The sequence below is a fragment of the Zingiber officinale genome, chromosome 10B (genome assembly GCF_018446385.1).
Source record: "Zingiber officinale cultivar Zhangliang chromosome 10B, Zo_v1.1, whole genome shotgun sequence".
In the NCBI taxonomy this organism is placed as follows: Eukaryota; Viridiplantae; Streptophyta; class Magnoliopsida; order Zingiberales; family Zingiberaceae; genus Zingiber; species Zingiber officinale.
Genome location: NC_056005.1, coordinates 75710452 through 75721595, shown reverse-complemented (window position 1 = coordinate 75721595; position 11144 = coordinate 75710452). Strand labels below are relative to the sequence as shown.

Here is an 11144-nt window from a genome sequence, read left to right as displayed (position 1 = left end):
CCTCCAAACCTAAACCTATATCGCGCCGTCCTTCCCCTTGCTAGATCGACGCCCCTTCCTCTCCCGATCAAGATCAACACATGACTCCCTTGTGAGGTCCGTGGAAAACGACCACATCCATATCCTCTTTCCCCTTCTCTTCTCCTCTCCCTTCCGTCTTTGCCCTCTCGCGGGTTGCTCCATCTCTTAGGGTTTCTTCTCCTCATGCTTTCTGGTTTCTGGTTTCTCCGTCTTTTCCTCATGCTTCATGGTGCTTAGGGTTTCTGCTCCTTCGTCGTCTGCACATTTTGCACCTCACCTAGGGATCTTTCCAATGACGACGTCCTCGACCTCTTCCGCTCTCATTCTCGCCATCATCCTTCTGCTTGTCACCCCCTTGTCACCTGGGAACTGCGCATCGACTGGAGAAGGTAACGCTCTCTTCTTCTCTTTCGGTGGGTCGGGGAAAAATCGGAGCTTCACCACGAAGTTTGCCCTCTATGGCGATGCTGAGATGAATAGCTCGGAGGTGAGGGTGACGCGTGCGGCGAACGAGAGCTTCGGGTTTATGATTTACTGGAAACCAGTCAGATTCTTCGGCACCAAGCCCGGGTTCTCTTCTTCCTTCTCGTTCTCTGTTTCTTCCGGCAATGGCGGAGGCCTAGCTTTCTTTTTATCTCCGGTCAGCGTTCCCTTGGAACCGGCGAATGGCAACTAGTCTAGGTTATCGACCAGTGTCGTTGCAGTGAAGTTCGTGACGACAGCAAGCCTCGTCGAAGTCGATGTTGGCGGAGAACTTTTGACAAAAAGAAGTAATCTTTCCGATGATGGTTTGCTTCTCATCCTCAGCAGAGGAGAAAAATTGCATTCTTGGATTGATTACGATGGAGAATCGAAGAGAATAGAGGTCAGGCTTTGCCAGGACAAGGATCCGAAGGAAGCAGCCCCTTCGATCTCTCACTCTATCGATTTGTCTTACATGTTGTGGAGGGAGGCGTCCTGGGTGGGTTTATCTTCCTGGAGTGGCAATTCTAGTCATGGCAGTAGCATATACTCGTGGAATTTTACAAAGAAGAGTAAGCTCTGTACTTGCACAATTCCAGTTTATTCTGCATTAATGCTTAGCAGCTTCAAGCATTCATATGACTGATGATGAAAGCAAATTAATTGTTCTATAATATAAGTACAGGATTGTTATATCAAAAAATTCATGCTAAAATAATTTAGTAAAAAATATTTATGGACTCAGTGCATCTTTTTTTAACTAATAAATTATAAAATAGTTTCCTTGTTTCCCATTCTTTAGGTTATCCTTTGATTGTTACTGCTTCATGGCATCATGAATGTTTTGTTTGGTCTATTAAGTTGTTTGGCTGTGGTTAATTTCAGCTCTTGTTTGAAACAAGAAAATGGTTTTGGTGCTGAGTGAATAGGAGAAATACTAATATACATGTATCCTGATTATATTTGCCCCTTTAATGGAAATTACTATATATTTCTTGTTCCTATTTAACTTTTACAATTCATTTCTGATTATTTTTCATTGTGCGTTGTATTTGTTTGCCTAGTTCCTGTTTGCTACTTTGTAGACAAATCTCAATTCTTAATCAGGATCGGACAGGATGTGCTGCATGATGTATTTAATCTCAATTGTTTTGACAGGATTTGTGACAGAGTAGGAGTCCATGTCCATTGATGTAATAAGGAAGTCATACCAAGCAACAGAAGAGGGGTTTATTTCCTTGGCGACCAAATAATGGCCTGTGAAGCCTCAGATTCCAGTTGTTGGCTCATGCTGCTGTTATTTCCTTGGTGACCAAACAATGAGAAGTTTCAATATAATCAATTTCTTGCAACCAAAAGGTTGATGCAATCCAATGCAATATAGAATAACTGAAATTCTATGATGAACAATGGAATTCTCATCATCGATAACAGAAATTAAAATTGCACTGGCAAACTAATATCATAGGAACTAATTCACTTACTGAGAACTTAGAACAAACCTCTTAATTACCAATAATTTTAAGTTCAAAAATAAAATTTCCGTTGCATATGATCATGTTAAGTGGTGCATCTATATGCTGTATTTCCAAAATAACAAAGTGACTTGAAGCTTAACTTGCAAAGTTTCTGAAACAGCAAGAATAGAGTTAATAAGGATTCATCTGATTAATGCTGTAAAAAATCTTTCACTTCTTGTATGAATGCAGTCCTTTCACTTTGATCCCTCAATTTGTTATCGAGATTTTGAAGAGAGCTATGACCCTTTGTGCTAAGGCTTATGTGTATAACACATCTTGTCAACAAGTGTCTCCTTTATGTTATGAAAGAATATTCAACATGTAGTTTGAAATAATTGAGACTTTATAGATTTTAGTACCATTTCCTTGATCTAGGGTTAGAACTAGACTAATGGTAGACAATAGTCAGAGTTACTTAAGCATTGTTCTTGCTTATCATAATGTGCACACTGCACTATCTATGTTTTCCCCTTCAATCGATGTAATGAGTTCTCTATTGTCTATGATCACATGGTCCTTTATTTGTACTGTTTATTAATATAAGTTCTTATCTCAATATCCAAAGTAATGAATAGATCAATTTCATAACAACATTTTTCTTATCTAGAAATCTCATTACTTTTTTGCTTGTATAACTACTTACCATTGTGTCATTATAGGAGAAATTTTTATTGTTTCAGTATCAGATTAAGTGCTAAATTTTTATGGCCTCGTGATGCAATGATATATCTTGAGCCAAAGTAATCAAATCAGTTACACAAATGATAAATCTTATGCATCATTGAAATCCTTCAATCTTAATTGTGCCTAGTAGGTATCTGTGGTGGATAAGGTTATTAAGTATCTTTGCAGCTATGCATGCATCATGTGGATTGTTCAAATGCACAGAGTATCCCATCCCTATCGATTCTTTCTGGCTCAGTCTCTCTATTGGTTCAATAATTCAGAGGTGGCTATTTTCACAGCATTTTGAACTTTGAGCAGAGGCAGCTCCATCAATGTCAATCAGCAGTCTTATAAAACTGAAAAGGAACAGAAAGAGTTGTGTGTGCTTTCTGATCTGTCTTCTTTTTTTCTCTTGTCACTTTGCTGCCTTTTGCATAATGACAGTGAGGGCTATGGCATGGTTCCCAGTTGACAAATGTGCATGTTGCATGTGGTAGAAAGCTATCCTGTAATCAAACTATCAGAGTGGCTCCAACAAAATAGCAGTCCAAAGTTAAGTTATTGGGCAGATCAGTTCAACATAACACAGATATCAATAATACATAACAGACAAGGGTTTTGAAATACATATTTATGAGATGGTAGATGATAAGTGGATATGAACCCCAAAAACTTTTGGAATGCGAGGAAACCTGAAGAAGAGCCAGATCAGTGGAAACACCACACTAGAAAAAACTGAAGGGTGGAAGAGCGAAGCAATGTTTGGGAATGGATAACTCTTTTCCATGCCAGAAGGCTGGGTCATGGCAGAAGCTGCTCCCTGAAGACCCAGAGCATGTCAAAGAAGTTGACGACACCGATAAGACCGTAGTTATCTTGCAGCCAGCAAGAATGATAGATCTATCACTATATGATGTGGTTGAGATAAATGATGAATGTTTTTCTTTTTAAGCATTCCAATTAGTCATCTTGTTACCTGGTGCTCTTACTACTTTTTCAACTATGATTTTTAGTTTTGGTTTACTAATATATTATTTATGTGTTTTTACAGTTTACAAATCTCAAGTACTCCAGAGTTGAAATTGATGAAGTGCGGTTCGAGTGGACTGAATGCATGTTAAATTACATTTGAAGTGCGGTTCTACTTTGATGTGTTATTAAAAGAATGTTCTACCTTGATTTTGATATCTATTAGCTAGCTTTTGATGTAAAAAGAATGTTTGGGTATTTTATGGATACTGTTGTAAGAAGATTATTTATATAATTTGTGAATATTTGTGTATTTTATGGATATTGTTGAATGAAGAATATTTGTATAATTTATAAATATTTGTGTATTTTTTTTTATTATTGTCAGTTTTTCATTGTTTCGGAAATCAAATTTGTGCTGTTAAAAAATATACATATTACATCGGTTTTCCACCATTGCAAAACCGGTGTTATTAACTAATATTACATCGGTCATTTACCGCTGCCAAAACTGGTGTTATTAACATACAATATTACATCGGTTTTACACCGTTGATGAAACGGTGTCGTTAAGTGATACTACATCGGTTAATAACCGATTCGAAGACCGGTGTCGTTAAGTGATACTACACCGGTTTTAACCCGATGTCTAAAATGACAGACTTTTAACATCGGCTTCATAGACATCGGTCGAAAATGAAATAGACACCGGTGGAAAACCGATGTCTATGAGGGTTTTTGTTGTAGTGATTGGGGGAGATGGTGGCTTGGAATGGGGCTAGTCTTGTCGAACTCACTCGGCCACTTAGTTATATACACTATCCGCCTTAGCCACTCGAGAGTAGTGGTATCTGGAGGGTAGTACAGTTATCAGGGGGCTAGAGATGTGAGTGGTCAGAGACTTCATTGCTATGTAGTTAGATAACTACTTAGTGAATTGTTTACCTCTGCCACTCGAGAGTAGTGGTATCTAGAGGGTAGTACAGTTGTCACAGATCCAATCTCTCATCCACACAGGGGTCATGGTGTCTGGAGGAGTGGTCGAGAGTGGATATGTTGCATGCATGTGACACACATATAATGCAAGGTGCATATTTCAGAGATTTATTGCCATTTTCTTGTGATTGTTGTATTTGCTTGAGATATGGTTGTCATGCTTCATACATGTTTATTTATCATACATGAATATACTATCAATTATGTTACTCAGGTGTTACAAGTAAATTTGTTACTGATTCCTAGTGAGTTTACTGATTACTATACTATTTGTGTTAGATCCAGATTAGGTATGTAGATTCTGTTGGATCGTAAAGTTCACTAGGAGGGGGGTTGAATAGTGATCATTGAACTTAATCGAGTAAGCAATGGAAATAGAAAAATAAGAACAATGCTAACACACCAAGTTATTACTTGGTTTGGAGCCTTCATCGACTCCTACTACAAGGCCCGCACTCACTGAGTGCTTTCGTTGAGCAATCCACTAATAATACGTTAAAAGAGTTACAAGATTAGTACAATAACTATAAAACTAAATTACAGACAACAAGGAAATTAAAACTGAGTCGCAGGTTGTCGGAGGTGCTTCGCAACGTCGCAGAAGCATCTTTGGAGCAGTGCGCAATAGAGCAATTGTGGTAGAAAGTTGTGTTTCATGCTTTGGCGGAAGGCTTCTTATATAGGTAGCTCCGGGCGCTCGGATCCCTTTCGGGCACTTGGACTGTGACGTCGGCCCAGCCAATCAGTGTGCTCCACGTTTGCAACGAGATAGACTTTTGCATTCCGGGTGCCCAGACCAGCTCTGGCCGCTCGGATCCCTTCCAAACGCCTGGACCACTTTTTCTAGCAAGGCTTTTTCCTGCAAGAAAAAGATTAGTTCGAGGCAATAATCATTATACTACCCTGCAAAACAAAGTTAGCATAATATAGTAAATAGAGTAGTAATTAGATTCTGTCTCCTCGAGACTAGAATCTAGTCAAGATCTCAACTTAGATTTCCCAAATGGATCTAAGTTGGATCGATGCCTACTGTTCCCTCAAACGGAGAACGCGTCCTTATAAATTCACTCTCTTCCAATGACTTACCTTAACTTATCGTCTTGCCAAACATCCGGTCAGCTCGTCGACCTATTTGGACATCATGCCAGTTATCTGATCGATCTATTGACCTAGCTGGACTTCCCTGCAACACTGAGTTAGCACAATAGATAAAACAATAAAGTAAGATAGTGTTAACAGATTTCAAGATTCGCTGGTTTGGTCGACCGTGCGCGGTCGACGGGAAATCAGTCGGTCACATATAACCTAGGGTTACATCCCCTAGGGTTGCCCAATTTCACTCATTAGGACTTCCATTGCCTAGTTTCACTCACCAGGACTTTCATCACCTAGCTTCACTCACTAGGTCCCAGCTTCACTCACCAGGACTTCCACTACGTAGCTTCACTCACTAGGGCTTGATTTCACTCACCACGACTTCCACCACCTGACTTCACTCACTAGATCCTGGCTTCACTCATCAGGACTTCCATCACCTAACTTCTCTCACTAGGGCCTGGCTTTACTCACCAAGATTTTCACTTTGCCTAACCTCCAGTTAGGACTAGTTACTCAGTAGACTTCTCACCTGCCTATCCTTTGGGTAGGACTTACCTTTGCTAGTCATCTAGTCCTAACTAGACATCTCTCTTCCAAACATCAAGTCCTGTTTAGATCAACCATTGCTCAAATTGACCAAACTTAGGTATATTCTCAAATATCAAAATCTTGGAAGTCGATTACACCAATATATTTATTATGTTAGTTATGATTATGTGCATTTATTATGTCAGTTATGGTTAGGTGCATTGATTATAACATAAATGATCATGTTTTTATTTACTGAGACTATATACTTTGATCTTAATATTTTATATTGACCATGCACTATCTTGTTCATTACCTACTAAGTCACCTGGACTCACCACCCTTTGTATGTTTTATGTTTTTTCAGGTAACCTGTACATGTTGTAGAGTTTCTTGGAGTATCTTGTTTGTTAATCTCACGTCACATTTGAGGGCGTTCTTCTCTTGGCTTTTGCTTTCTTACATTTCTTTGGATTTTTATGTACTTGGCATTGTAATAATTTTAACGTGGACTTGGTGTTTAGCCTTGTGGCTACTTTTGTCATTTTTGATAGTTGTTGTGTAAAGTCTAGCCGGCTGGTAGTCTGTCACTTTTGGTTTATGGGTTTTCCTTATGTCTTCCATTGTATTATTTTTGTTTCTAGCCATGTGGGTTGCTTATTATTCTATTTTCTATTCCAGTCGTGTGGGTTGCTTTACAATTGTGTTGATGTTGATCTAGCCATGTGGGATGTATATTAAACTGTGTGGTTATATTTTATTTTAGCCATGTGAACTGTAGATTATTATACTTGTACAACCATATGGCTATGCATCTAGGTTTCATATGTTGTCATAAGGAGGGAGATGTTGCCCGTTTTCCGAACAAGGACTCTCTCGAGGTGTGACATCAACATTTTCTTGAGTCAACACTTGATCATTCAAGATGGAATTTTCTTCCTCAAGTCTTGCAACTTGAGTTTAAGTTCCATCTTAAACATGGTTAGTTGAGGGATTCAAGTTGACCTACTCCTTAAGGTGGTCAACTTCTTCAAGTAGCAAGTTAATCTAATCCTCGAATTTAGTCAATTTTTTAAACAAGCATTTAATTATGTTTGTTTTCTTCCTTAAATATTATGTTACCTCATCTAGTCATTCTGAAACGGATATAGATATGTGGCTTCTCTCAGACTCGGAATTGAACTCAATCTCCTCGTTCCATGCCATAAGTACCAAGAGGCTTGACTACTTCAGTTCTTCTGCATCCAACTCTTCTGAACATGATTGGTCCCAAGTGGCCTTGAGCTCTTTCCTTCTTCTTGAAGACTTAGGTTTCTCCTCCTCTAGGTTAGGGCAGTCATACATGTAGTGGTCTTTTTTGTTGCACTTGTAGCACACATTACCTCTGATTTTGGTATATTTAAGTTGTTTTGTACTTTCTTCATATTTCTTTTAGTGAATTTATTCTTAGTCAACATCTTTTAGACCATGTTTACAGTATCCTCTTCATTGTTTGAATCTGAGTCTGCCTCACTTTTAGATTCTTATTTTGGTCGAGACTTAGACTTGGCCTCCTTATTTTGACCTACATATAGTGTTAGTATTAGCCCTAGTACCAATTATGAGATGATTGTAAAGGGCTCATTTTGTATCATATATCATTATTAATAAAAGGCAAAGTTGGTTATTATATATATATTTATTTCAGTTCAGTGTTGATTGAATAAGTATAATAATGTCCTTGGTGTTGGTGCAAGCCGCACCAGAATCAAACCTGAGTTTTGATGTTGTCAAAGGTTCAAGTTAAGTCTTGTTATGATCTAACAAGTTGACTGAGTGTGCAGGATGTTTACTCAACCAAGAAAGACCTAGTTGGAGGCTAGGCAGGAGAAATCTTAGCAGATCGTGGAACCTAGGTGCAAGTTCAAGGAGATCGAGAGGACCTGAAGCTTGGCAGTATGATCGAGAGGTCTGGAGGACCGAAGATCAAGGGAAAAGTCCTGGTGAGCCGATCAAAGCTAAGTGAAAAGTCTAAACTAGATCTGGAGGATCTAAGTTTGGCGGATAGGTTGAGGTAAACAACTGGAGGAGCGACAGTGAGGTCGGATTCCCGAAGGGAACAACCTTAGGTCGCTAATCCAACTGAAGAAACAGGGAAGGTTTCCAAGTTGAGATCAAGGCAGTTATACTGTCTTTCATATTATTAATCTTGCATTATATTACTACTGTTCTAATATCTGTTTTGCAGGAAATAGTTTTTACTTAACTTTCTGTTGCAGGACCGACTGGATTAGTCGACCGAAGCTGTGGTTAGGTCGACCGAACAAGATCAATACAAAGCAGCTAACATCTTAGAATAGATCAGATCAGAGTCCGATCAAAGACTGATTGGTCGACCGAATAGTAAGATCGGTCGACTGAACCTTAGTGACTCAGCATAGGACAGATCATCAGCATCGATCAGCAGCAAAGGAAATAAGCTGATCGGTCGACCGAACCTAGGGATCAGTCGACCGAACCTGGGGATCAGTCGACCGATCCAATCACATTTATTCAGCATTAAAGGATAATCTCGGCAGAATCACGACGAACAGGGAAGGAAGCTGTTCGGTCGACCGAAAGGCATGATCGGTCGACCAAAAATTTAAAGACAAATTAATGCCAGAGATTCGAGCCAGCGTCCGATTCCAGCTGGAGGGGATCGAAGCTGGTTCGATTGACCGAAAAGAAGGATCGGTCGACCGAACCTTCATACTCCTATAAATTAAGGCTCGAAGTAAGAGGCAACAAGAACTTTTCTGATCGACTCCTGTGTACTTCTGCAAGCTGCTCACACGATAAGTCATCATCAACTTTGCAAGCAACTTCATACAATTGTCGACCAAGCTACGATTTACTACTACTTTTGTCGATATAGCTTTACTTTTTGCACTGCACTTTAATTCTATAAGATAGTAGAAGTGTTACTATCTTATATATCTGTACTTGTACGATTCACTTCTTTCCGAGGAGTTCAGAAAGAAGGATTATAATGTTTTTCCCATCGGTGCGGTCAAGGACTGCGGGCCTTCGAGTAGGAGTCGAGCTAGGCTCCGAACGAAGTAAAAAAACCTTGTCTCTTTTCTTATTTCTGCTGCACGACTTTGGTTTCAAAAGATTAAAAGAATAGTTTTTATACGAGTGATATTCACCCCCCCCCCCACTCTATCACTTCAAACGATCTATCAATTGGTATCAGAGTCGGTTAGCTCTGAAATTTCTTAACCGATTTTCAAAGCATTTTTTTTCAAAACTTTCTTTTCTTTTCCTTTAGAATAGTTTTATTATTTATTCTTCAGGCACTACTAATCCCAAGACGAAAGTCTTGGAAATATTTTTTTTTATTTTTGTCTTGCAAGGATGACGAACTCGTATCAAGAAGGATATAGTATTGTCCGACCTCCACTATTCAGAGGAGAAAATTTTAGTTCTTGGAAGAATAGGATGGAGTGTTACTTGAAGTTCGATATCGAGCTCTGGTTCACCATTTTGAAAGGAGATACTCCCCCAACAAAGGATGGAACAACACTAGAACCAGAAGAATGGACTCCCCAAATGATCAAAAAGGCACAATTGAACTACAAGGCGATCAACACCATTCAGTGCAGGCTTACTATGGAGGAGTTAAACCGAATTGGTCCCTACGACGACACCGAAGAATTGTGGGACTCGCTAGTCAAGCTACACGAAGGAACTGATGACCCAAAGGTAAACAAACGAGATTTACTTTTAAATAATTTATTGAATATAAAAATGTTTCCCAGAGAGACGGCCTCGCAACTACACGCTCGACTGAAGGACATCTTAAACGGCCTCTACCTGATCAGGCATAGTCTTGAAAACCACGACACAATAAGGTATGCTCTGAACGCTTTTCCGAGGAATGCTTTGTGGGCATCAATTGTAGATGCGTACAAAGTTTCCAAGGATCTTTCAATTCTTAAGTTAGACGAGTTATTTTGTGAATTGGAATTACACGAACAGTCTAACACAAGCCATGTCGAGAAAGGTATAGCTTTGTATGCAGGATCAAGCAAGGAAACAAAATCAAAAAAGAAGATTGAGTCAGAAAGCGAACCAGACTCGGACTCAACAAACGAAGAAGAATTAGTCAACATGGTCCGAAGGTTGTTGACTAAAAAGAAGCTTAGAAGAAGCACCAAAAAGACCCCACCAAATCAGATCCAAAATAAATCAGAAGTGATCTGTTATGGCTGCAACAAGAAGGGGCATTTCAAAAATGAATGTCCAAATCGGAAAGAAGAAGGACCCAAATCAACAAGACGAAAGAAGGTTGTTCAAGCGACATGGGACGAAACTTCTTCCGACGAATCCGACGTGGAACAAACAAAGCACTCAAGCCATCTTGCATTTATGGAAAGAAACAAAGATTCTGGGTCCGAGTCCGATGAAGAGTACGAATCCGAGATCGACATCGAGTCCGACGAAAGCAACGGATCAGAAGATCCAAATATGGTAACATTTTATTCCAAGTCTAATTTACTTAAATTAGTTAAATGTCTGTTTAAAAAATTATCGAAATCTGAAAAACAAAATAACTTGTTACTTAAGAAAATAGACCACCTTAAGCAACAAGTTAACTTGAGTGACTCAACTAACCGAGTTCAAGTTGAAACTTCAACTCAAGTTGAAAATTTTGAGGAAGAAAATTCTGATTTAAAAGGTCAAGTCGAGCGACTCAAGAAAACTTTGGAAAGGATTGAAATGGGATCCAAGTGTCTAAATATGGTACTTGGATCGCAACGAGTCGTGTACAACAAATCAGGACTCGGTTACAAAACCAAACAAACAAACAAATTATACTTATCCTTAATCAGTCAAAATACTATAAGGCAAGCCCAAGCA

At 39.1% G+C, this 11144-nt stretch overlaps 1 protein-coding gene across 1 annotated transcript; it reads left to right on the top strand.

The window, feature by feature from the left end:
* Positions 1–313: 313 nt before the first annotated feature.
* On the top strand, positions 314–1129 carry LOC122029194. The gene is made up of 2 exons (XM_042588134.1): positions 314–626; positions 726–1129. Exons 1-2 carry the CDS (start codon positions 314–316, stop codon positions 1127–1129), a joined length of 717 nt encoding a protein of 238 aa, XP_042444068.1.
* The last annotated feature ends 10015 nt before the right edge of the window (positions 1130–11144 follow it).